The sequence below is a fragment of the Giraffa tippelskirchi genome, chromosome 7 (genome assembly GCF_054371585.1).
Source record: "Giraffa tippelskirchi isolate mGirTip1 chromosome 7, T2T-mGirTip1v1.2.pri, whole genome shotgun sequence".
In the NCBI taxonomy this organism is placed as follows: Eukaryota; Metazoa; Chordata; class Mammalia; order Artiodactyla; family Giraffidae; genus Giraffa; species Giraffa tippelskirchi.
In genome coordinates, this window is record NC_137281.1 from 72,083,741 (window position 1) to 72,111,356 (window position 27,616).

General features: G+C 41.3%; 1 protein-coding gene and 1 long non-coding RNA gene across 4 annotated transcripts in view; both read left to right on the forward strand.

The window, feature by feature from the left end:
- Positions 1-25,629, forward strand: part of THOC3 (THO complex subunit 3) — a 92,459-nt gene extending 66,830 nt beyond the window's left edge. The window contains exons 1-6 of one of the 3 annotated variants that reach the window (XM_081513734.1): positions 15,036-15,259; positions 16,132-16,288; positions 17,622-17,826; positions 23,399-23,560; positions 23,678-23,778; positions 25,115-25,629. In XM_081513734.1, the coding sequence (XP_081369860.1) occupies positions 15,050-15,259; positions 16,132-16,288; positions 17,622-17,826; positions 23,399-23,560; positions 23,678-23,778; positions 25,115-25,278 (999 nt within the window). In that variant the 5' untranslated portion in view covers positions 15,036-15,049 and the 3' untranslated portion in view covers positions 25,279-25,629. Of the gene's footprint in view, positions 1-15,035; positions 15,391-16,131; positions 16,289-17,621; positions 17,827-23,398; positions 23,561-23,677; positions 23,779-25,114 lie in introns of those variants that run through there. The other 2 variants (XM_081513733.1, XM_081513735.1) reach the window with 2 other exon arrangements.
- LOC145514842 (uncharacterized) lies at positions 13,174-13,885 on the forward strand. The gene is made up of 2 exons (XR_014060497.1): positions 13,174-13,252; positions 13,520-13,885. It is a non-coding gene; the product is annotated as an uncharacterized LOC145514842 (long non-coding RNA).
- Positions 25,630-27,616: the final 1,987 nt, after the last annotated feature.

A 27,616-nucleotide genomic window follows, 5' to 3' on the forward strand; every position in this document is an offset into this window, starting at 1 on the left:
AGGAGCAAATGTGCAGATCTGAGCTCTGAGAAACTGGGTGATTGGGGGTCAGCCTGGGTGTGCAGGTGGGGACACTGGATGGTGATATCCCAGAGACAAATGCTCCTTGGGAAGAAGGCTATATAACCTTTTTCTGGTCACAGGGGAGACTATGGAACGTTCTCATGTTGTTTCTTTAAAGTGAGGTTCTTTTTAGACTCTTTTAAAGTATGGAATGGAGTGGAACATGATAGTTTTCATTTATTCAGTGTCTCTTATTGGAGAAGGCAATGGCAACCCACTCCAGTACTCTTGCCTGGAAAATCCCATGGACGGAGGAGCCTGGTAGGCTTCAGTCCATAGGGTCGCTAAGAGTCGGACACGACTGAGCGACTTCACTTTCACTTTTCACTTTCATGCATTGGAGAAGGAAATGGCAACCCACTCCAGTGTTCTTGCCTGGAGAATCCCAGGGACGGCGGAGCCTGGTGGGCTGCCGTCTATGGGGTCGCACAGAGTCGGACACGACTGAAGCGACTTAGCAGTAGCAGCAGCATTATATGCTCAGAACCCATTTCACATGCATAAACCAATTTCATATCACATTATACTAGCTACTATTATTTATTCGATTTCACAGGTACAGAATTTGAGGGTCAAGCAGTTGGTGGCTCACTCAAGCATCCTATGCTCTGTTTTGTTTTGTTTAAATGAGAGAGATGTGAGGAGCTGGAGCCTCATTGAATTGCACTCATGGTGGGGGGAGGGGTCTGTCCTCAGCTTGGCAGATTTGGAGAGGGATGAGAGAAGAGAACAAGGTATTGAAGACTGACATCAAACCCAATATTGGATACTATATCTTATGCATTATGCTTGTTTTGACTATGCAATAGCAACTCCCCTTCCCCATGGGAAACTGGAGATTTGATTTATATGTGAACATTCCCAATTTATTTATTTTTTGTTTTAAAATTGGAGTATGATTGCTTTACAATGTTGTGTTAGTTTCTGCTGTTACAACAACATAAATCAGCTATATGTATAAATAAATCCCCTCTTTCTTAAGCTTTCCTTCCATTTCTGCCTGCCCTCCCTCCATCCCTCTAGGTCATCACAGCACTCTGAGCTGAACTCCCTGTGCTATACAGCAGCTTCCCACTAGCTATCTATTTTGCACATGGTGGTGTATATATGTCAATGCTACTCTCTCAATTCTTCCCAACCTCTCCTTCCCCACACTTTGTCCACAAATCTACTCTCTACGTCTCTCTCTATCCCTGCCCTGCAAATAGGTTCATCAGTACTGTTTTTCTAGATTCCATATATATGCATTAATATGTGATATTTGTTTTTCTTTCTGACTTACTTTATTCTGTATGACAGACTCTAGGTTCATCTGTATCACTACAAGTGTTCCCTTTCATGGCTGAGTAATACCCCATTGTATGTATACATACATATATATATACATATATATATATGTATGTATGTATCACATCTTCTTTATCCATTCATCTGTCCTGGCTCTTGTTATTTACAATAAGCTGTGATAAACACTGGGGCACATGTGTCTTTTTTTTAAAAAAAAAGTCTTTATTGAGTTTGTTACAATATTGCTTATGTTGTTTATGTTTTGGTATTTTGGCCATTAGGCATGTGGGCTCCTAGTTCCTGAACTATGGATCGAACTTGCACCCCCTCCATTGGAAGGCAAAGTCTTAACCACTGGATGCGAAGGAAGTCCCACATATGTCTTTCTGAATTATGATTTTCTCAAGGTATATACCCAGTAGTGGGATTGCTGGGTCATGTGGTTATTTTATCTTTAGTTTTTTAAGGAACCTCCATAATGTCCCCCATAGTGGTTGTTGTCAATTTACATTCCAAACAACAGTGCAAGAGGGATTCCTTTTCTCCACAACCTCTCCAGCATTTATTTTTTGTAGGTTTTTTGATGATGGCCATTCTGATCAATGTGAGGTGATACCTCATTGTAGTTTTGATTATGAGTTGCATTCCTCTAATAATGAGCAATGTTGAGCATCTTTTCATGTGTTTGTTGGCCATTTATATGTCTTCTTTGGATAAATATGTCTTCTGCCTGTTAAAAAAAAAATCATGTATCTGGCTATGCTGGGTCTTTGTTGAGGCATACAAGATCTTTAGTTGCAGCATGTGGGATCTAGTTCTCTGACCAGGGATCAAACGCAAGCCCTTTTCACTGGGGGCTTGGAGTCTTACCCACTGGACTACCAGGGAAGTCCCTGTCCATTTTTTTTTTTTTTATATTGAGCTACATGAGCTGCTTGTATATTTTGGAGATAATCTTTTGTTAATTGCTTTGTTTGCAAATATTTTCTCTAATATAATGTCCTTCTCTGTCTCTTATGAGCTTTTTTAAAAATGTAAAGTCTATTTTCTCACATTAATATAGCTACCCTTACTTTCTTTTGGTTATTATTTGCATCGAATATCTTTACCCATGTTTTCACTTTCAATCTATTTTGGTCTTTGGCTCTAAAGTATCTTATAGATAGCATATAGTTGGCACATGTGTTTTGATCCATTTTGCTAGTCATTGTCTTTTGCTTGGAGAGTTTAGTCCATTTGCACTTAAAGTAATTATTTAGAAGAAGGGATTACTTGTGTCCTTGTGCTATTTATTTTCTATATGTGTTATCCCTTTTTATCCCTCATTTCCTGCATTATTGTCTTCTTTTTTGTTTAGATGATTTTTGCAGTAAAATGTTTAAATTCCTTTCTAATTTTCTTTCTTTTTCTTTTTTGGTATCAATTCAGTTCAGCTCAGTCACTCAGTTGTGTCCGACTCTTTGCGACCCCATGAACTGAGGCACGCCAGGCCTCCCTGTCAATCACCAATTCCCAGACCTTGCTCAAACTCATAGCCAGTTGGTATGCCATTCAACCATCTCATGCTCTGTCATCCCCTTCTCCTCCTGCCCTCAATCCTTCCCAGCATCAGGGTCTTTTCAAATGAGTCAGCTCTTCGCATTAGGTGGCCAAAGTATTGGAGTTTCAGCTTCAACATCAGTCCTTCCACTGAACCCCCAGGACTGATCTCCTTTAGCATGGACTGGTTGGATCACCTTGCAGTCCAAGGGACTCTCAAGAGTCTTCTCTAACACCACAGTTCAAAGGCATCAATTCTTCGGTGCTCAGCTTTCTTTATAGTCCAACTCTCACATCAATACATGACTACTGGAAAAACCATAGCCTTGACTAGACGGACTTTTGTTGGCAAAGTAATGTCTCTGCTTTTTAATATGCTGTCTAGGTTGGTCATAACTTTCCTTCCAAGGAGTAAGCGTCTTTTAATTTCATGTCTGCAATCACCATCAGCAGTGATTTTGGAGCCCCCCAAAATAAAGTCTGACACTGTTTCCCCATCTATTTGCCATGAAGTGATGGGACCAGATGCCATGATCTTAGTTTTCTGAACGTTGACCTTTAAGCCAAATTTTTCACTCTACTCTTTCAATTTCATCAAGAGGCTTTTTAGTTGCTCTTCACTTTCTGCCATAAGGGTAGTGTCATCTGCATAGCTGAGGTTATTGATATTTCTCCTGGCAATCTTGATTCCAGCTTGTGCTTCCTCCAGCCCAGCGTTTCTCATGATGTACTCTGCACGTAAGTTAAATAACCAGGGCGACAATATATAGCCTTGACGTGCTCCTTTTCCTATTTGGAACCAGTCTGTTGTTCCATGTCCAGTTCTAACTGTTGCTTCCTGTCCTGCATACAGGTATCTCAAGAACAAGTTCAGGTGGTCTAGTATTCCCATCTCTTTAAGAATTTTCCACAGTTTATTGTGGTCCACACAGTCAAAGGCTTTGGCATAATCAATAAAGCAGAAATAGATGTTTTTCTGGAACTCTCTTGCTTTTTCAATGATCCAGCAGATATTGGCACTTTGATCTCTGGTTCCTCTGCCTTTTCTAAAACCAGCTTGAACATCTGGAAGTTCACGGTTCACGTATTGCTGAAGCCTGGCTTGGAGAATTTTAAGCATTACTTTACTAGCGTGTGAGATGACTGCAATTGTGTGGTAGTTTGAACTTTCTTTGGCATTGCCTTTCTTTGGGATTGGAATGAAAACTGACCTTTTCCAGTCCTGTGGCCACTGCTGGAGTTTTCCAAATTTGCTGGCATATTGAGTGCAGCACTTTCACAGCATCATCTTTCAGGATTTGAAATAGCTCAACTGGAATTCCATCACCTTCACTAGCTTTGTTTGTAGTGATGCTTCCTAAGGCCCACTTGATTTCACATTCTAGGATGTCTAGCTCTAGGGGAGTGATCACACCATCATGATTATCTGGGTCATGAAGATCTTTTTTGTAGAGTTCTTCTGTGTATTCTTGCCACCTCTTCTTAATATCTTCTGCGTCTGTTAGGTCTATACCATTTCTGTCCTTTATTGAGCCCATCTTTGCATGAAATGTTCCCTTGGTATCTCTAATTTTCTTGAAGAGATCTCTAGTCTTTCCCATTCTGTTGTTTTCCTCTACTTCTTTGCATTGATCGTGGAGGAAGGCTTTCTTATCTCTCCTTGCTATTCTTTGGAACTCTGCATTCAGATGCTTCTATCTTTCCTTTTCTCCTTTGCTTTTTGCTTCTCTTCTTTTCACAGCTATTTGTAAGGCCTCCTCAGACAGCCATTTGCTTTTTTGCATTTCTTTTCCATGGGGATGGTCTTGATCCCTGTCTCCTGTACAATGTCATGAACCTCCGTCCATCGTTCATCAGGCACTCTGTCTATCAGATCTAGTCCCTTCAATCTATTTCTCACTTCCACTGTATAATCATAAGGGATTTGATTTAGGTCATACCTGAATGGTCTAGTGGTTTTCCCCACTTGCTTCAGTTTAAGTATGAATTTGGCAATGAGGTGTTCATGATCTGAGCCACAGTCAGCTTCCAGTCTTGTTTTTGCTGACTGTATAGAGCCTTTCCATCTTTGGCTGCAAATAATATAATCAATCTGATTTCGGTGTTGGCCATCTGGTGATGTTCATGTGTAGAGTCTTCTCTTGTGTTGTTGGAAGAGGGTGTTTGCTATGACCAGTGCGTTCTCTTGGCAGAACTCTACTAGCGTTTGCCTTGCTTCATTCTGTACTCCGAGACCAAATTTGTCTGTTATTCCAGTTGTTCCTTGACTTCCTACTTTTGCATTCCAGTCCCCTATAATGAAAAGGACATCTTTTTTGGATATTAAATCTAAATGGTCTTGTAGGTCTTCATAGAACCGTTCAACTTCAGCTTCTTCATTGTTACCGCTCAGGGCAGAGACTTGGATTACAGTGATATTGAATGGTTTGCCTTGGAAACGAACAAAGATCATACTGTCGTACTGCATCCCAGTACTGCATTTAGGACTCTTTTGTTGACCATGATGGCTGTTCCATTTCTTCTAAGGGAGTCTTTCCCACAGTAGTAGATATAATGGTCATCTGAGTTGAATTCACCCATTCCAGTCCATTTTAGTTTGCTGATTCCTATAATGTTGACGTTCACTCTTGCCATCTCCTGATTGACCACTTCCAGTTTGCCTTGATTCATGGACCTAACATTCCAGGTTCCCATGCAATATTGCTCTTTACAGCATTGGACTTTGCTTCTTTCACCAGTCACATCCACAGCTGGGTATTGTTTTTGCTTTGGCTCCATCCCATCATTCTTTCTGGAGTTATTTCTCCACTGATCGCCAGTGGCATATTGGGCACCTACTGATATGGGGAGTTCCTCTTTCAGTGTCCTATCTTTCGCCTTTTCATACTGTTCATGGGGTTCTCAAGGCAAGAATACTGAAGTGGTTTGCCATTCCCTTCTCCTGTGGACCACATTCTGTCAGACCTCTCCACCATGACCCATCCATCTTTGGTGGCCCCACATGGCATGGGTTAGTTTCATTGAGATAGACAAGGCTGTGGTCCATGTGATCAGATTGGCTAGTTTTCTGTGAATATAGTTTCAGTGTGTCTGCCCTCTGATGCCCTCTCGCAACACCTACCATCTTACTTGGGTTTCTCTTACCTTGTGCTGTTGCACTGTTGTCCATATGTTCAAAGTGCTGGAAGAATTTGCTATCGCTAGACCTTCAGCTTTTGGTTATCTAGGGATGTTTTAATTTCTCCACCATTTTCAAGGACAGTTTTGCTGAATGTAGGATTCTTTGTTCACTTTTTTGTTTAGAACTTTGAACATATTGACAACAGTGAAACAGTGCAATTTATAGTCTTCTGGACTATAAATTTCTGATGAGAAATCTGCTTATAATCTTATTGACAGTTCCTTGTATGTGCTGATTGCTTTTCTCTTGAAGCTTCCATGGGTCTGTTTTTTATTTTTCTTAAAAATTTTTTAGTTGAAATGTTGTTGATTTACAGTGTTTCAGGTGTATAGCAAAGTGATATATATATATATATATATATATATATATATATACACACACACACACACATATGTAAAGATATATATCATATTTTCAGATTCTTTCCATTATAGGTTTTTACAAGATATTGAATTAGTCCTTGTTGTTTATCTATTTTATATATAGTAGTGTGTACTTGTTAATCCCAAAATCCTAATTTATCCCTCCCCCCTCTGTATTTGCTTTTATCCATTCTGAAAGTTTGAAAGTTTGATTTTAATGTGTCTCAGCATGGGTCTCTTTGAGTTCATCTTACTTGGAGTTTGTTGAGCTCCTTGAATGTTTATCTTCCGTTGAATTTAGGAAGTTTTCAATCATTTATTTATTTAGATACTTTCTCTGCCCCTTTAACTCTTTCTAATCCCTCTGGGACCCCTTCCCCTCCCTGCCATATGCTGGTGCACTTGATAGTGTCCCACAGTTTCCTTAGGCTCTGTTCACTTTTCTTCAATCAATTCTTTTCACTGTTACTCAGATTTGATAATTTCCATAATCTTATCTTTAGGGGCTTCCCAATGGCTCAGACAGTAAAGAATCCACCTGCAATGTGGGAGACCTGGATTTGATCCCTGGGTTGGGAGGATCCCTTGGAGAAGGAAATGGCAACCCACTCCAGTATTCTTGCCTGTAGAATCCCCATGGACAGAGGAGCCTGATGGGCTACAGTCCATGGGGTCACACAGAGTCAGACACGACTGAGTGACTAAGCACAGCGCACACACACACACACACACACACACACACACACACACACACAGTCCTATCTTTAAGTTCACCAGTTATTTCTTCTTTGCCTTTCTTTGAATCCCTGTAGTGAATTTTTCATTTCAGTTGTAATTGTTAGTTCCACAATTTCTTGTTGGTTTTTTTTTTTTTTAGGTTTTCTATACATTTGTTGATATTTCCATTTTGTTCATTTATTGTTTCCCTCTTGACTTTCTCCATATCATCCTTAATTCTTCAAACATTTTTAAGATAGTTGTTTGAAGTCTTTTTCTAGTATATCTGTTATCAGATGTTTTGGGGGGACAGTTTCTGTTGATACATCTATTTTTCTTTGAATAGGCCATATTTTTTGGTTTCTTTGTATGGCTTGTGATTTTTTATTCTTGAAAATTGGAAATTTTGACTCTAATAAAGTAGTAATTCTAGAAATCAGATTCTCCCCCTTTCTCAGGATTTGCTGATTTTTGTCAGTGTTTTTATTCATTACTCCTGGTTTTCATTGTTGTCAGCTCTCTCTGTGCAGATAGTCAGCCTGAAGTATGAATAAGATCTTCTCAGATCTTTTCTGAGCTTTTCCTTGAGCATGGCATTTATTTTCCAAGTTTCCCTGTATACACAGTTGTTTTTTGAATGTCCTAGTCTTTAATGTCTGGCTCTCAAAAAGGGAAATGGAGAAAAATGAAAAGAGGGGCTGGCCTTTTAAATTCCCTGAAAGTCACTCCAGCCAGAGGAAGATGGGCTTCCAACAAGATGGGGTGGAGGAGAAGGGAGGTATAATGGCTGCCTTTCTTTTTGTCTGCATCTCTGCGATCAGAAGTAGATACCAGAAATCACAGCACAAATCCCCAGTATTTAGAGGATGGTGTCCTTTCTGCTCACCTGACTTCAGCAAGCTATGTGCAGGTTATTCAAACAATACATGGCACGGCTATATGCCATGGAGCTGGAGGTGGAGGTGCATAGCTGGTACTGTGCTAAGAGCTGAAATTGAAATCAACCGGAATTTTACTGTCCAAGCCTTCTCCTGGAAGTTGCAAGCTTTCATTTATCTCCAGAGTTCCAAAACAGTTAACATTAGACAGATTCTTCTAGTGCAACTGTTGTCTATGTGGGAAGACAGATTCCTAGTTCTTTCTAATCTGTCATCTTCCAGAACTCTCCCTAAACAATTCTTACAATAATAACAAGGGTAATTACGGGAGGGGAAATCTTCTTTAGTTCCCAATACTACCTATGTATATCTATATACTTAGAACTGCAATACTATCAATTTTATAATTAAAATTCTAAGCTGCTAAAATCAACTTCCGTACCCTTTCCTTAGTTTGATTTCCTCACTTGTCTGACCATTGTCATGAGTTTACCTTGCCCAGGAGACTCAAACCTCCCCCACCCCGTAATGATCTTTCTGATGTGTCAGCTTGGCTAGGCTACAGTCCCCAGTTAGTCAATCAGACGCTAATCTAGATATTTCCTGTGAAGGTGTTTTATAGATGAGATCCACAAATTAGTTGACTTTAAATAAAGGAGATAATTTTATATAATCTGGGTGGACCTGAGTCTGTCAGTTGAAAGAACTTTAAGGCTGTACAGAGTCGAAGTGACTGAAGCAACTTCGCACACACACGTGACTTCCCTGAGAGAACAATTCTGCCTTTGGAAATTACCTTCAGCCAGTGCCTGAGAGTTCCAGCCTACCCACTCTGACAGCCTTCTCTGTGGATCTCAGAGCGGCTTAGTGACCCCCACAGTGGTGTAAATCAATTCCTTGAAATCAATCTTTCTAACATATATCTTTCACTAGTTTGCTTCTCTGGTTGAACTGGTACACAGCTATATGTCGAGGATTTGCCATAAGTAAGCGGCTCCTTCCTGTTTTCATTGGCAACAACAGCTTCTCCAAAGCCCCCACCAACATAGGACTTATATTTCAAGCCCCCTCCTTCCTTATCTACTCTTCTTTCATTGTAGCATGTTTGCCTCAGCTCCTGAAAATTCCCTTTACACATCCTGGCATCTCTGGCCTTACTATGTTTGACCTGATTCTGCCTTGAATGACCCTTAAATTCCTAAGACTCCCATATAAAAACATCCTGCAGGGTTTGAACAAAGGTCAGCTCCCAAAGAGAATTTCTGGGTAGCAGAAATGACTATAAAAATGGTCCATCTAGGGGCTTCCTTGGTGGCTCATTGTTAAAGAATCCACCTGCCAATTCAGGAGACAAAGGTTCGACCACTTACCTGGGAGGATCCCACTTGTGGAGCAACTAAGCCTGTGCACCACAGCTATTGAGCCTGTGCTCTAGAGCCCAGGAGCTGCAACTACTGAAGCCTCAGTGCCCTAGAGCCTGTGCTCCACAACAAGAGAAGTCACAGCAATGAGAAGCGCACACACTGCCACCGGTAACTAGAGAACCCCCCGCTCACTGACACCAGAAAAAAGCCCACACAGCAATCAAGACCCAGCACAGCCAAATAAACAAATTAAACAAAATTTTAATTAAAAAATGATCCATTAATGGTATTTTTTTAAAAAAAAATATGAAGATCATAGAAGCACAGAAATGCTGGGGAATTTTTATGGCTTCAAGGAGACTAAAGCGACGTGATAACTAAATATAGTATAAAATTCTAGACTAGATCTTGTATTGGAGGAAGAATGCACTAAGGATATTAGTGGTTAAACTGACACAATTGAAATAGATAGTAGATTAAATTCTATGTTATGGTTCAAATTACTAATGTTTATAACTATGCCGGGGATAGGAAACAGAATATCCTTATTCTTAGGAAATATTCACTGAAATATTTAGGTGTAACGAATAACTTAAACTTACAAATAGGCAGAAGAGTGATATGCATTAAGTATAGACAGAGAAAATAGAACAAAATGCTAAAACCATGTGAATCTGGGCCATAGGAGTAGAAGCACTCTTACTTACTTGCAGCTTTTCTCTAAATTTGTTAGTTTTTTCCAAAATGATGGCCAATGCTTCTGTTCCCCTGAATTTTATCTCTCCTTTGGTACTCTGACTTCAGTCTCATAGCCCCCAGAAATGTGCTATTACAACTGTATCAACAATCTTAGTGAAGAGCAGAGGGAAACACCACAACTGAGGTTCTATACAGAATATAGAAAAAGAACACAAGGGAAAATGAAATAAAAAGCATAATATATACCAAAAACACAGAATCAATACAGCAATAGAAAGAATTACATTTATAACAGTTTCAGATGCTAAGAATCGGAGTGAAGAATTTAAAGTCAGTAAAACGAGAGTTCTAATAAATACCAGCCATGTGACCTGGAGCGGGACATTTTACCTCTTTGTTCTTAGTGTCCTTATCCGGCACCGGGAGATATATTCTTAGTGCATGTGGGAAAAAAAGTGCTAGAAAAATTGTTGCTGGCCAAAATCTTGGCTTTCTCTGCCCACCGACGCTGAATAAAAACTACAGAGACAGCGTTCAGAGGAAATAGAAAGGTGGCTTTAATTCTCAGCAAGCAGAGAGGGGAACACAGTAGGCTCACACCTCAAGAACTGTGTCCCCCGCCCGCATGAGAAGTCTAAGGGCTTATATAAGATGAGGGCTCATAGTCAGGAGTCAGTGATGTGGAACAAAGGTGTTAGGATCTTGATTTCTTCCTTTTGTACTGTTTCAAAGACAGTCATAGGCTGGCATCAGTAACCCAGTAATTGAGTCTGGCAGTTCAATGGCTCTGCGGCCTTCTTTCTGATATGTAACTACAAGGGAAGGGTGTTGTAAGGGTAAACTCCAGATCCAGGATGTATTTAGTGTACAGTCAAAAGAAAATAGATGTGAATTATAGCTCCTGCAGAGTTAGGGGGCAGAAAAGCAAACTTAGTTACAGACATGCAGAGTTAGGAGCAGCGCTGGTGGCTCAGTGATAAAGAGTCTGCCTGCAACGCAGGAGACACAGAAGACACGAGTTTGATTCCTGGGTCAGGAAGACCCCTTGGAGAAGAAAAGGGCTACCCACTTCAGTATTCTTGCCTGGGAAATCCCATGGACAGAGAAGTCTGGCAGGCTATAGTCCATGGGGTCGCAAAGAGTTGAACACGACTGAGCCACTGAGCAAAGTAAAAAGAGCTAGAAGTGTTCAGCCCTGCTCACTGTTTTCTTTATCTTCTTCTCAGGAGAGGGAAAGAAAAAAAAATCATTCCTCTTTTTTCTCTTTTCACTGCAATAATATGAAGAAGATTCTTGAAAATGAAAGCCAAGGTGGGAAAACTCGATACCAAATAATCTCCCACCCCAAGATCTTAGTAATGTCATCAGTGTTCTTTGAAGTCTGAAAAGCTTTGAGGTCTCCAAGAATTTCTAGCTTTAAAGGGGTAGGGAAGTGAATGGGGACAGAAAAGGGCCATATTTCCTAAGGCTTCTCTCAGAACCTTGTGCATTATATGTGAGCTCACTTAGCATTTAGGACCTCATGGCACTCTCCCATGCTGCTGTTGGATGTTAGAACTTCAGGTGTTTAGACAATACTTATTCAAATAAAAAGTGCATATGTGCACAATGAAATTTGTATGGGGATGTTCACAGCAGTATTGTCCTAAAAGCAAATTCATGGACATGAAATGTCCACCAAAGTGATCAGTTGAATAAACTATTTTATAATACATCTATATTAAAGACTGTATCTATTAAAAGAATGAGACATATGCATATTCTTATGATTTCTTATATGTGTTTACAATAGAAAGCAAGTTATGTAAGGCCTGCTACCATTTTGGGGGGTTGGGAGAGGGTAGGATACACACATACCTGTCTACCTCTCCCAAGGCACTTAATTTACACTTACACTACTCTGTGGATCACAACGAACTGTGAAAAATTCTTAAAGAGATGGCAATACCAGACCACCTTACCTGCCTCCTGAGAAATCTGTATGCAGATCAAGAAGCAACGGTTAGAAGCAGACATGGAACAATGGACTGGCTCAAAATAGGGAAAGGAGTATATCAAGGCTGTATATTGTCACCCTGATTATTTAACTGATATGTAGAGTACGTCATGTGAAATGCCAGGCGGGATGAATCACAAGCTGGAATCAAGATCGCTGGGAGAAATATCAACAACCTCAGATACATAGATAATACCATCCTAATGGCAGAAAGCGAAGAGGAACTAAAGAGCCTTTTGATGAGAGTGAAAGTGGAGAGTGAAAAAACTGGCTTAAAACTCAACATTCAAAAAACTAAAATCATAGCAGCCAGTCTCATTACTTCATGACAAATACAAGGGGATAAAGTGGAAACAGTGACAGATTTTATTTTCTTGGGCTCCAAAATCACTGTGGATGGTGACTGCCATGAAATTAAAAGATGCTTGCTCCTTGGAAGAAAAGCTATGACAAACCTATACAGCATATTAAAAAGCAGAGACATCACTTTGCTGACAAAGATCTGCATAGTCAAAGCTATGATTTTTCCAACAGTCATGTATGGATGTGACAGCTGGACCGTAAAGAAGACTGAGAGCCAAAGAATTGATGCTTTCAAACCGTGGTGCTGGAGAAGATTCTTGAGAGTCCCTTGGACGGCAAGGAGATCAAACCAGTCAATCCTAAAGGAAATCAACCTTGAATAATCATTGGAAGGACTGACTAATGCTGAAGCTGAAGCTTCAATACTTTGGCTACCTGATGCAAAGAACTGACTCATTAGAAAAGATCCTGCTGCTGGGAAAGATTGAGGCAGGAGGAGAAGAGGTGACAGAGGACGAGATGGTTGGATGGCATCACTGACTTGATGGACATGAACTTGAGGAAGCTCCGAGAGTTGGTGATGGACAGGGAAGCTTGGCGTGCTGTGGTTCATGGGGGTCACAAAGAATCAGATGTGACTGAGCGACCAAACAACTGTAACAGAGCAGGATGAGCACAGCCTTTAGCAGGCAGCCATTGCTGTGCCTCATTACTCTGCACCCTGTAACTAGGCAACAGGTCTTGCTCAGCCATTGGTCAGTGCCTTAGTGGGCCCCCCTCCCCCACAAGCAACCAACTGTCAATGAGTGACCATTAGGGAAGTGATTCAGCCAAGGGTCAGTGGTCATCAGGTGGAGAGTGAGGTAAGAGGCAGATTCAGGCCTTCTCCTGGAGGGCCCAGGGAACAGACTGGGGACTATGTCCTGCAGGGCTCTGGAGCCCTGACTAAGGCTCTCCACTAGCCTTGGCCCAGGTCTTGAGACAGCAGTGAATCTCTCCCCTGTCCCTGTCTCTGTGACCTAACAGCAGTGACTGTCTGCCTGGGTCTCAGTCTGTGAGACCTGATCTCTCCCATTTGGGTGGTCTTAGGAGACTGAGGGCCAGTTTGATTTGGTGCCTGGCTCCCTCAGAGATGACAGCTGGGCAAAGTGTGGAAACCTGGCCCTGCAGGAGCTGCCAACTGAGATCTGCCTCCTCTTAGCCAGGACTGAGACCTTGGAGAGTGAAAGTTGTGTCTTGGGACCTTGCTCTTTCTTGTCAAGACGGAGAATAACATTGTTTGGTAGGAGATTATAGGAACATCGTTACCTGATCATGACCTGACTTCAAGAGCAAAAGATCTGGCACCAAGAAGTTTGCAACAACTTACCACACACCTCCCTCACCTTTTGCGTTTAAAGGGGCTTGCTGAAAGCTTTTAGTAACTTTGGGGTTCTTAGGGCATGAGCCACCCATCTCCTTGTATGAACCTATAATAAACCTTTCTCTGTTCCAAACTCTTAATGTTTTAGTATTCATTGGCCTCACTCTGCCTTTGCATACATGGACTTGTCATTTGGTAACAAAACCACCTTTGGAAGGCCACACAAGACATTTTACAGCATTTTTTTGTAAGGGGAATTTGGATACATCAGAGAGAATCTCACTCTCCCACTTTATTCCCTTTCATTTTTTCTACATTTATTATCAAATGCATGTGTTACCTTTGAAAAATGTCTTGTTTTTATGCAAATTTTCAGCCAACTTTTCATCATTGAAACACAGACCCCAGCTCACTGGCCCTTCTCAAGCTACTTGCCTGGCACTGGCAGCTCACCACCCCTTTCTTCAGTAAGAAATGCTGGACATGTGGTTTGAGGTATGGGCGTGAGGTGTGGGGACCAGTCCAAGGGGCATGAAAAGGCATTTACTCTTCACTCTGTATATTTTATATATTTTTGCATATATAATAATGCACATATAAAACAGCTTTCTAAACACAAGGAATTTGTCTGAAAATCATCCTCAACCGCTTTCGACAGCTCTCGCCCTTGCTTCAGCCTCTTCTACCTTTCCCCTCCCCGCCGCCCCAAAGAAGTGAAAGCGAGGGTCGCTCAGTAGTGTCCGACTCTTTGGGACCCCAGGGACTACATGGTCCATGGAATTCTCCAGGCCAGAATACTGAAGTGGGTAGCCGGTTCCTCCTCCAGATCTTCCCAACCCAGGAATCGAACCCAGGTCTCCCGCATTAGCAGGCGGATTCTTTACCAGTTGAGGCACCAGGGAAACCCCAAACCTCTAGCCTGTTTCCCCGGAGAAGTTCACCAGCTCCTCCTTCTGCAGTAGGAAGTAGAGAGCCTTCTGCTCTAAGTGAGTGGGCTGAAAGGTGGGGGTAATCCCAGAAAGAAAGGTGTTTTTAACTGACGGCGAACTGAGGTTTAGAAGAATTGCGTTATTTCTTCGATTAAACAGGGATACAAATATATCTACCAAACAGTAGGTAAGGAGAAAATAAGGACCCTAAAAACCTCCTAATCGTGAATAGTGAAGGAAATTCCAAGCGGAACCGCGATCACTGGAAAAAGTAAAGGCGGGAGCGCGTGGCATGCTGGGACTTGTAGTCTCTTCCGGGAGTGATCCACAGTGCGGGTGCGCGGAAGCGCGGGTAGTCTCTCCCGCGCATGCGTGCGGCGGTGGCGGCAGGGCTGATTGCAGCTGAGAGGAATATTATCGAACCGGCGTCCGGGAGTTCGGCATGGCGATTCCCCCGGCGTCCATGGGGCCCTCAGCGCTGGGCCAGAGCGGTCCCGGCTCGATGGCTCCCTGGTGCTCAGTGTCAAGCGGCCCGACGCGCTACGTGCTCGGGATGCAGGAGCTGTTCCGCGGCCACAGTAAGACTCGCGAGTTCCCGGCGCACAGCGCCAAGGTGCACTCCGTGGCCTGGAGCTGCGACGGGCGTCGCCTGGCCTCGGGGTCCTTCGACAAGACGGCCAGCGTCTTCTTGCTGGAGAAGGACCGGTTGGTGAGCCGCTGGGACCCGGCCCAGGCTAGGGAGAAAGGGGGTGTGGTAAGGCGAGGTTGACGAATGGGCGTGAGGGGAGTGGAGGTGAGGAGAAGGGAAGAGGAAGAAGGGGTGTGGAGGTGAGGGGCGTGTGTGATGCGCCAAAGAGGAGTGTGGGGGGTGAGGAGGGAGGAACGGACTGATGAGAGGTGAAGATGGGGGTGGTGGAGAGGAGGATTGGTGGTTGGGGGGGGTGACGGTGTGTAGGGAGTGTAATAGTAAGGAGGCGTGAAGATGAGCGGGGTGGGGGGTGAAGGTGAGTGTGGAGAGTAAAGGCCGGTGGTGAGGATGGCGGGGAGACTTGTGTGGTGGTGAGGAGCGGCTGGGACATTGGTGGTGGGCTCCTGGGGTGATGAGGAGGGTCATTCTGAAAATGACAGGGCCTCCGTGGAATTGAGTAGGCGGGTTGGGACCCTTGATGGAAGAGTAACAGTAGAAAACCAGGAAGGAGGAAGGCCAAGGAGGGCTAAAGAGTAAGGGCATTGGTGTGGACCCCATCCTCAGAACTGTTCACACTGATTGGGGAGGAAGGGAGGGTAGGGTATTGGGAAGGGTTTAGGGGAAGTGACTTAGAAGGACTGAACCCTTTACTCATCCAAACTTATGTTGGTCACCAGATACTTCGTTTTGAATAAGGTTAAGAAGTTACATGGGTAGGCAGGTACATATGGGTGAAGTGGTATCTGGATTTTGTTCTTTCAGGTCAAAGAAAACAATTATCGGGGACATGGGGATAGCGTGGACCAGCTCTGTTGGCATCCAAGTAACCCTGATCTCTTTGTCACTGCGTCTGGAGACAAAACCATTCGCATCTGGGATGTGAGGACTACGAAATGCATTGCCACTGTGAACACTAAAGGTAACTGTTCAGAGGGCAGTAGGAAGATAAGCTACTGATAGTCATTCATTTTAAATATCTTCTCTGTGCCTGGCCCTGTAGGTATGAGACAGCCTGAGCTGAATAAGACAGTCGCCAGTTCCAAGGACCTGAGAGTTTAGTGCAGGGAGAGACATATGTATTGAAAAACTAACATAATATAACAAGGTCATCCTGTAATGGATAGGTCTACAAGATGGATACTGAGAATGGAAACATTTAAGTATGCCTGGGGAAGATAGGGAAGGCTTCACAGAATTTGAGCAAACTCTTAAGATAGCCATATAGATTTAGTGGTCACCTTGTAGTGGGTAGGTAGCTCTATCAGGGAACAGCATGTACAAAGGAGTGGAGAGTTTGGGAAACTGTTGATAGGCTAGAATGACTGATCTTGGAATAAATGACTTTGACACCTGGGGAGAAAATGACCTGGAAGTTGTGTAGTACATTTATACGCTGTTCTTCACTAGATATTGCCTTATAAACCTTGAGGCCATTTATTAAATTATATTGGCTAAGATATTATTGTTTATAAGATGCATCAATGCTTTATGTTTCATTAGGAAAGAAAGTTTTATTAGATAATCATGATACACTAAAAATTTTGAAATATATCCTGATGCATTCTAAGATACATTACAGGTAATAAAGTGTGAAAAAATATGCATCTTAGAATCAATAAAGTTGATGAAATTTGTGGGCTACTGGACTTTGTTGGCAAGACTTGTACCTGGAGGTGGAATAATATGGTTTCCCCAACTAGACAACTGGTGATATGTGAGTGATTTAAGTATGTAGATGAACATTAAAAACTGATTGTTTTAATGCCTACTAGAAAAAAAGAACTAGCTTATAGAATTTATTGCCGAAGTGAAGCTATTTAAGTAAAAATTTGGAGGGGTCAGTTTTAATAAAAGTCTTGAAGAAGAAGTATAGCTATTACATGGATAGTTCAAAAATTCTGAAACTGACATGTGAATGACTGGAGTTTGGGAAGTGCGGGTATAAGAGAGAATTAGAGGCTCTGGTGTCAAGTATGCATTTAGATCTTGGCTCTGTTACTTCATACCTTTGATACTTTGGCACATCTCTCAGTTTTTCATCTGTAAAATGGGGAGGAAAAATGTCCCTTAGAGACATATGAGCACTAAAGAGGGAAATGTGTAGATGAGTGTGCTGGACTTCTGGTTGGTCCTACTGATGAGGACCTTAGTGAATGAACTCTGGCAATGCCTTCAGTCTTTCTTGATAACAAGATAAACTTCTGGAGGATTGTGGCTTAACAGTATCTTGCTGATCGTATCTGGGTTCCCAGGGGAGAACATTAATATCTGCTGGAGTCCTGACGGGCAGACCATCGCTGTAGGCAACAAGGATGATGTGGTGACATTCATTGATGCCAAGACACACCGTTCCAAAGCAGAGGAGCAGTTCAAGTTTGAGGTCAATGAAATCTCCTGGAACAATGACAATAACATGTTCTTCCTGACAAATGGCAACGGTTGTATCAACATACTCAGGTGAGGGGGTTCTAAGTTTAGGGGAATGTCATATCTTTGCACTGGGTGCTGTAGTGGATCCTGAGATGAATTAGATGTGAGTCTATCCTGAAGGAGCCAGAAGGACAAACAATTGACTGTTGAACAACATGGATTTAAACTACCCAGGTCCCCTTACATGTGGATTTTTTCAGTAGTAAATGTTACAGTACCACATAATCTGAGATTGGTTGAATCTGGGATGCAAAGCTGCAGATTCAGAGGAACCGTGGACACAGAGGACCAGTTGTAAGTTATACATGAATTTTTGACTGTGTTTGTTCAACCCCTGTCAGATCGACCCCTGACTTTGTTCAAAGATCGACTGTAGTAATAAGGAATTCTAACCTCTCTTGAGCACCTTTGAGCTAGGTACCTTATATTTTACTGAGTCCGGAGAGAAATCCTAGGGAGTTGATGATGAGGTGCTTCCCATTTCACAGATGAGGATCAGGGATCTCAGAGGGGTTAAGTGACTAGTTAGCTAGTGAGCACTTGAACTGGATGTACCTTGAAGTATAGCTAATTTGTACCTTCAAAGTCTCAGTTTAAATATCAATTTCACTCCAAGGAAGCCCTCTTCATCCCCAAGGTTAGAAGCTTAATTTATGTACTTCTGTTGCAGTCATTTCTCATTCTACATTATAAATTGCATGTTTATTTCTTTATGTCTTCTAGTAGACTAAATTCTGTGAATTAGGGGCTGTATTTAACTTGTTTACTGTTGAATCCCTAGTGCATAGCCCAGTACCTGCTACACACAGTCAGAATCTTGGTAAATAGTCTCTAAATGAATGAAGTTGTGGAATTGAAGTCTGTCTGATTGTGTTCTTTCTGCTGTCTTGGGTGGACACTGCAGGGCAGAGTGTGCTAGGCTGTATGTTAGAGAGATTGGGAGTTTGCTGTAGAATCCCAAGGATTGACTGTGGGACTTGGAAGTTGAAGGAGGCAGCTTCTGAGCTTGACCTTGAAAGATTAATAGAATTTTAAGAATCAGCAAAAGGGAACTGCACAATGGACAAAACAAGTATGAATGAACATGGTTTATTTGGAAAGTAGTCAGTAGATCAGAATTGCTGGGAGTGGTGGCAGATAAAGTGTCTGAAGAGAGGTCCTGAAACAGGAGGATAAAGTTGAAGTGTAATTTGGTACCAGATTATTTGGGTCTGGAATTCTATGCTTAGTAACTTGAATTTTACTCTGTAGGCAGTGTGGTTTTTTTTTTTTTAAGCTTTTGTATTAGTAAATAAGACAGATATAGAAAACCACAAAGTGCAAGTATATAGCTTAATGAGCTATTATATGCATAACACCTGTGTAATCCCACCAAGTCAAGAAATATTACTTTCCTTGCCATCTCAGAAGTCTTTCCATGGGCTTTGTCCTAATCAAAACTCCCTCCTCGAAATGCACTGTCTTGATTTTTATATTATTTTGTTATAGTTTTGCTACCAAGTGTGAATTTCTGGATACTCTAACTCTGCCCACTAAAAAAAGTGTGATATGCCTTTTAAGTCAGTTAAACTATGGAGTCTCCCTCCTTCCCTTTGTTTTACTTAGAACTTAACTTAAAAAAACAGGTTGTTAACCTGGAGAGCTTGTCCCAGTCTGGATTTTGATGATTCTGACTGCTTATTTAAGAGTCACTTTGTCTTATCAGTTTGGTTACCCAGTAATATAGTATGTTTAGAGGAGGTATGATAAATGCTTGATAATTTCCCTTTGTCATTAGGTAATGCATTAGTTCTCTATCAACTCCAAAGATGATCTCCTTTTTTTTTTTTAAAGGATTGTTATGGACCTATGTATTTAAGGATAGTAGATGTGTTTCAGTCTGTCATAATCATTATCCTTATTGAAGCTGAATTTTTCTTTGGCACATGGAACCCTCTTCAAGTTGGTTCCTGAGTCATGTTTTTTAACATAATCCTCATAGTCTTCAGTTTCTTGCTCTCTGGTATAACAAGATATGCCAAGTTCATCCTGTGTATTTCCTGCCTCAAATCTTTAATTAGAAAATTCCCAGAGAATCCCTGGATTCTTTTACTAGAAAATAATATTGGAGCTCAGAACGTCCATATTGTTGAGTTGATCATTTCTAGAACTTTCCAGTAGACAGAGCTAGGAAGTATATGTATATACTTAAAGACAAAATAATTTGTAAATTCATACACATAACTTCCAGTTAAAATCTCTTTCTTTCCAAACTAAGTATTCTGATTCTCAGAGATGCAGGGGATTATAGAATTTGAATTTGCCTTGGTTACCTACTACCTTCATCCCCTGTTACACACACAGATATCTCAGAATAACAATAGTACTACCACCACCAGTGTGATTACTTAAAATTGTAAATTTTGCTTTTAGAATATGTCTTCCTCCATTAAATAAAGTTAATACTACATGCTGTCAGATTACACGGTTATTACATTACTTTTAAACTATAATTTCTACAAGAAACTGTATGTGTTTAACGTTCATCACCAACCCTAGGCTGGTAAGTCTCCAGTCACTGATTGTCACAGCTTACTCTCCAGTTTCGATTCCTCAGAAAGTGTTCAAGGGGAACAATGTTCCCTGAGTTCATACTTAACATAACTTATATACTTATAAAACTTAAGAGATACTTATATTGTGCTGCTTCTTTGAACACGTTATAATTGATAGCTTTGCTAGATATAAAAACTTTCATTCATATTTTCTTACTTGTATATCTTTTTACTCCATTTTCTTTTGGCGTAAAGTGTCAGAAGTCTGCCAATAATCTAATTTTTTGAAAGTCCTTTAATTTCAGTTCCTTATTGCAAAATTCAAACTTAAATTGAAGAAAGTAGGGAAAACCACTAGGCCATTTAGGTATGACCTAAATCAAATCCCTTATGATTATACAGTGGAAGTGACACATAGATTCAAGGGATTAGATGCGATAGAGTGCCTGAAAATCTATGGACAGAGGTTCATAACATTGTACAGGAGGCAGTGACCAAAACCGTCTCAAAGAAAAAGAATTGCAAGATGGCAAAATGGTTTTCTGAGGAGGCCTTCCAAGTAGCTGAGAAAAAAAGAGAAGTGAAAGGCAAAGGAGAAAGGGAAAGATACCCAACTGAGTGCAAGGAGAGATTAGAGAGCCTTCTTAAGTGAACATGCAAAGAAAAAGAGGAAAATAATAGAATGGGAAAGACTGGAGAATCTTCAAGAAAATTGGAAACACGAAGGAAACAATTCCATGAAAAGGTGGGCACGATAAAGGACAGAAATGGCAAGGACTAAACAGAAGCAGAAGAGATTAAGAAGAGGTGGCAAGAATACACAGAAGAACTGCACAAAAAAGACCTTAATGACCTGGATAACTATGATGATGTGGTCATTCACCTAGAGTCAGACATTCTAGAATGGAAAGTCAGGTAGGCCTTAGGAAGCATTACAATGAACAAAGCTGGTGTAGGTGATGGAATTCCACCTGAGCTATTTCAAATCCTAAAAGATGATGCTGTTAAAGTGCTGCACTCAATATGTCAGCAAATTTGGAAAACTCAGCAGTGGCTACAGGACTGGAAAAGGTCAGTTTTCATTTCAGTCCCAAAGAAGGGCAATACCAAAGAATGTTTAAAACTACCACACAGTTGCACTCATTTCACATGCTAGCAAGGTCATGACTCAAAATCCTTCAAGCTAGGCTTCAACAGTATGTGAACCGAGAACTTCCTGACATACGAGCTGAATACAGAAAAGGCAGAAGAACCAGAGATAAAATTGCTGACATCTGTTGAATTATAGGAAAAGCAAGAGAATTCCAGAAAAACATCTACTTCTGCTTCATTGACTATGCCAAAGCCTTTGACTGTGTGGATCACAACAACTGTGGAAAATTCTTAAAGAGATGGGAATACCAGACCACCTGACCTGCCTCTGTCTAGTCAAAGCTATGATTTTTCCAGTAGTCAAGTATTGATGTGAGAGTTGGACTATAAAGAAAGCTGAGTGCTGAAGAGTTGATGCGTTTGAACTGTGTTGTTGGAGAAGACTCGTGAGAGTCCCTTGGACTGCAAGGTGATCCAACCAGTCCATCCTAAAGGAGATCAGTCCTGGGTGTTCAGTGGAAGGACTGATGCTGAAGCTGAAACTCCAATACTTTGGCCACCTGATGCGAAGAACTGACTCATTTGAAAAGACCTTGATGCTGGGAAAGATTGAAGGCAGAAGGAGAAGGGGACAACAGAGGATGAGATGGTTGGATGGCATCACCGAGTGAATGGACATGAGTTTGAGCAAGCTCCAGGAGTTGGTGATGGACAGGGAAGCCTGGTGTGCTTCATTCTATGGGGTCACAAAGAGTTGGACACGACTGAGTGACTGAACTGAACTTATGTGCCTCCTGAGAATCTGTATGCAAGTCAGGAAACAACAGTTAGAACCGGACATGGAACAAAGGAGTGGCTCAAAATTGGAAAAGGAGTATGTCAGGGCTATATATTGTCACCCTGCCTGTTTAATTTATATGCTGAGTACATCATGTGAAACGCTGGGCTGGATGACTCACAAGCTGGAATCAAGATTGCTGGGAGAAATATCAACAGCCTTAGGTTTGCAAATGGTACCATCCTAATGGCAGAAAGTGAAGAGGAACCAAAGAGCCTCTTGATGAAGGTGAAAGAGGAGAGAAAAAGCTGGTTTAAAACTCAGCATTCAAAAATCTAAGATTATGGTATCCTTCCCATCACTTCATGGCAAGTAGATGGAGAAAAATGGAAACAGTGACAGATTTTCTTTTCTTGGGCTCTCAAATCACTGCAGATGGTGACCGCAGCCATGAAATAAGATGCTTGCTCCTTGGAAGAAAAGCTATGACAAACCTAGACAACGTGTTAAAAAGCAGAGATATCACTTGGCAGACAAAGGTCCATATATTCAAAACTATGATTTTTCCAGCAGTCACGTATGGGTGGGTGAGTTGGACCATAAAGAAGGCTGAGGGCTGAAGAGTTGATTCTTTTGAACTGTGGTGTTGGAGGAGACTCTTGGACAGCAAAGAGATCAAGCTAGTCAAAAGGAAATCAACCCTGAATATTCTTTGGAAGGACTGATGCTGAAGCTGAAGCTCCGATACTTTGGCCACCTGATGGGAAGAGCTGACTCTGGAAAAGACCCTGATGCTGGGCAAGATTGAGGGCAGGAGAAGAAGGGGATGACAGAGGATGAGATGGTTGGGTGACATCACCAACTCAGTGGATGTGAGTTTAAGCAAATTCCAGGAGATAGTGAAGGACAGGGAAGCCTGATGTGCTGCATTCCATGGGGTTGCAAAGAGTTGGACACTGCTTAGCTGCTGAACAACAACAAAGTGTCTTTGTGTTGGTTAGTCTGGGTTCATGTTCTTAAGTATGTAGTGTGTTGTTTCAGTATATTTTTGAAATCTTTATTTCAGGAAAGCCTTGATTTACAGTCGTTGATACTTATTCTGTTGTCTTTGGTTTTCTTCTTCAGCGTCTCCTATTTCTATCTTAGTATCAGAGTCATTTCCCCCAGTTTGATTGATGTCTGTTTTGTTTTTCAGCTACCCAGAGCTGAAGCCTGTGCAGTCCATCAACGCCCATCCTTCGAACTGTATCTGTATCAAGTTTGACCCCATGGGGAAGTACTTTGCAACAGGAAGTGCAGATGCTTTGGTCAGCCTTTGGGATGTAGATGAGTTAGTGTGTGTTCGATGCTTTTCCAGGTAAGCAACTCTGCCAGCACTTTGCTTGTTGGATAAGTTAGTTTTATTTCATTTTGGGTGAAGTTGGGCCCTCCTTTTTGGATTATTCTAATGTCTCCTCTGTCTGTTCTGCTATAGGCTGGATTGGCCTGTGAGGACTCTCAGTTTTAGCCATGATGGGAAAATGCTGGCATCAGCCTCAGAAGATCACTTCATTGACATTGCTGAAGTAGAGACAGGTAACTAAACCCTCACTATCTTAACGAGACTCCTCTGTCATTCATCCTTGGCCATGAGAACTCCTATCATGTGTTTTCATCTCTGTTCCTTACTACTTTGCCAGTATTAGCATAAATACATTTGCCTCCTTAAGGCAAGTTTGTTTATTATGACTATTGTTGTCAGGTAATGAGGGAGCAAAGATTTAGGAAAGAGGGGCAGGTCTGAAAGAAAGTGATTAAAGAAAATAGTTTGCTTTTTATTCACTTTTAATTTTTCCATTATAATAATTTTCCAAAATTTTTAAAATACAGAAAGGAAGAATGAATGGATGGGTGGATGGATGAGTGATCCCACCATTTAAATACAGCTTCTTTTAGAAATATGGTGTATTTCTTTCTGTCTTTTGCCTGTTTGTTGACTTATATATTTTACAATTTAAGAAATTATCAAAGCGCATGTCATTTGTTTTGAAAAGCAACAAAGACAGAACTTGAAAATAGAAAAATGAGAGGCAAGTATTCATTCTACAAAAGTATTTCCTCAGGTTTATTTTTAATGTAACTTTATTGCTTTTGGAAATACATGATACTGTAGTAAAAGAATTCAAACTATATAGAAAACTTCAAAGAAAGTACGTGTGTGTGTATATAAACAATATGTATAAAACCAGCTTTATCGAAAAATTCACATACCATCTAATTGACCAATTTAAAGTGTATAATCTGTGTATCCTGCATTTTTAAATCAACACCACACTGTGAACACTTTACTACATTAATCTGGCTTTAAAAAAATGGCTTTGGAAAAACCATGTTTAATTTCAACAAGCAGGCAGGATAAAATTTTTGGAAAAAGAATTTTATTTGCAAGGCAAGTGTGGTTGAGTAGAAAGATCTGTGGCTTCGGACAGACTGACTTCCTGTGCTGACTCTGTTCTTTCTCTCTTTTTTTCCTTGCTGCTTCTTTGAGGTGTCTTAACTGCTCAGTTATACGTTTCTTTATAAAATGGGGTTTAAAACCATTACTTGCTTTGATGGATAAAGTCATCATACTTTATTAAGATAAGTATAATACATCTGATTCATAAGAAGTGCTCAACAAAGAGCTGCCATTGCAGTCTTTTTAGGAAGTGTAGGATAGGGCTCAGAGCATGGGCTCTTAGGTTCAGAACCTGCTCTGCCACCTGACTGCCTTGTGACCCCTCTGTACCTCAGTGTTCTCTGTAAAACGGGGTAGAATTGTTCTTATCCTGTAGGACTATTATGCAGATCAAATGAGTTAACACAGGAAGTACTTAATGAATGTGGTTTACTGTTAACATACTGATTGATATCCTTATATTGATTTTTATAGGAGACAAGCTGTGGGAGGTTCAGTGTGAGTCCCCGACCTTCACTGTGGCTTGGCACCCCAAAAGGCCTCTGCTGGCGTTTGCCTGTGATGACAAAGATGGCAAATATGACAGCAGTCGGGAAGCTGGAACTGTGAAGCTGTTTGGGCTTCCCAATGATTCCTGATAGGAGGACCCAGTGTATGGCAGAGGCTTCCATTGTATAGTTAGTTTGGTCTGTTCTCTGGGGGTTGGTGGGCACCTGAAGTATTTATAAATTGGTATAAATCGTATCAGTATTTTGTTAGGCTGCCCATTCCAGTTTCCTTTGTGTTTGGTGTGGTTGTCGTTCCCTGCCCCTTGCAGTGATGATACCAGCATACCTTGTCCTCTGGGGACCTCCTGTCTTCCTGCTTTTGGGCATATGGTGGAATTTGTTGGGCTTGGTTCTGCCTGGACAGTATGTAGTTTGCTGGGGTGGGTGAGGAAGGGAGAGATGGGGTTGGAGATTTTTTATAATAAAAAAAGTACATATTAATAATTTTGAGAATTGAACATTTAATAAAACTGACTTTTTAATTATGGGACTTCTAGGACTTTAAAAATTATGGTAATATTATCCTTATTACTTTCTTATGTCCTTATAGGGAGGTGTTGTAGTTCTGTATTTAAAAAAGTTTCAGATAGGATTTAAAGGTTGTAATCCTATCATTTAATGTAAGCAAGAACTCGGTGGTTTGTAGCATGAAATGCATGGATAATAGCACTCTGATAACATGTTAAGTCATCGCTTGTTTATGTCTACGTGTACCTAGCCTCGTTCTGCAAAGATTTGTAGGCCACAGATGTATGATAAACATTGAGGAAAAATAGTAAAATATATAATTTTTATATATTAAAAATATAAGTAAGAAATACAAAATTATGATACGACCTCTAAATTAGAATAGGAAGTCAAGACTGGGGGGAATTAAAATAGAAACCTGCAGAGACTAAGAACCTAATTGAATGATTGAACTAAAATTTGGCTCTGTACTCCCCGGTGGCAAAGTGAAGAAGGGGCTAAGTCAGCTAATTCTTATTAAAATAAGCACATGCCAAAGCCCTCAGGAAAGGCACAGCTTTTAATAGCTCTTACCACCAGAAGAAATGGCTCATGTAGGGGGTTGTTACCTGTGAGCAGCATCTTGATTTCATTGTGTTTTAATGGATTTCAGCTTTAAAAAGAAAAACCAAATCAAATATACCTCAGAAAGTGATGTTTGTGGAAAAATTTGGAAAAAGCCAGTAAGCAAAAAGAAAACTCATATTTTTAACACCAGGAGATAACCATTTTTCTGCTAATTAGCATTTTTATATATACCCTTCTAGGAGTTTTCTTGTACTCATGTTTTTTATATAAAAACATGTTTATAAAAATCTGAGGGGTAGACAAATCAAGTATGACCAGAGAAAAGCATACAAGGTGCTCAGCACCATGTTTGGCAATATATAAATCACCAAGTCTTAATAGACATTTTTAGTTATTGGACATACCCTGTGTGTCTGGTATTGTAATGATCACTTCACTCAATTTTTGCAACAGCCCTCAGAGGTTGAGTGTTATCACCGTTTTACTACCTCAGGGAGTTCAACTCAGTGTTACTTGTTCAGTGACAGTACTCAGATCTAGGTTTGCTTAAAGGCCCATATACCTTCTGTTGCAATGGCTATTCTGGTTCTATTTGCACTTCCCATTTGACAGATGAATAAATTTGGCTCTGAGCTGTTAAATCTTGGTGCAGGTTAGCAGATGATCAATTGAGCTCCATCTGCAGGCTCAGTAGTATTTCCTGCAGCCTGGAACAGCCTCTGCCTCCACCTTCCCTGGTGAATGGTTTTTTTAGTTGCACACCAGCTAGCCACCTCATTGTGTAAGAAGTTCAGATTTGCTGTGTTGATGACCCATTGCTAAATTGACTAGAATTACAAATCAGATTGAGATTATGGTGTCTCTTGCTGAGATCCTAGATTTTCTGTGGCATGAGAGCCAGGGAAGGATGGAACTTAACAAGTGTTAAGCTTGTGTGAGGTGTATGTGTGTGCCTTGAGGATTGTTCCCTCCACCCTAATATGCGGGGGCGGGGGGGGAGGGTTCTGCAAGGAGCTATGTGTGGGGGAGCGGTGGGAGTGGGAAGGTTCCTGGCAGAGTATTGGAAGGCTGGAGCAGGGTTAGATCCAAGGAGCAGGTAGTCAGGAGCAGGCTGTGCTCTCCAGTCAGGACACTGAGAGGTGGAGGACCAGAGGGCAGATCAGAAGAGGCCAATTCTGGGAGTTCCCAGAAGGGGTGGGAGGTTGTGTGTGTGTGTGTGTAGCTGGTTGGGGTGTGATGTGTGGGTGTGTAGCTGGTTGGGGTGTGATGTGTGGGTGTGTAGCTGGTTGGGGTGTGATGTGTGGGTGAGCTCGGTGTGTGTGTGTGTAGCTGGTTGGGGTGTGCTGTGTGGGTATGTAGCTGGTTGGGATGTGATATGTGTGCGTGTAGCTGG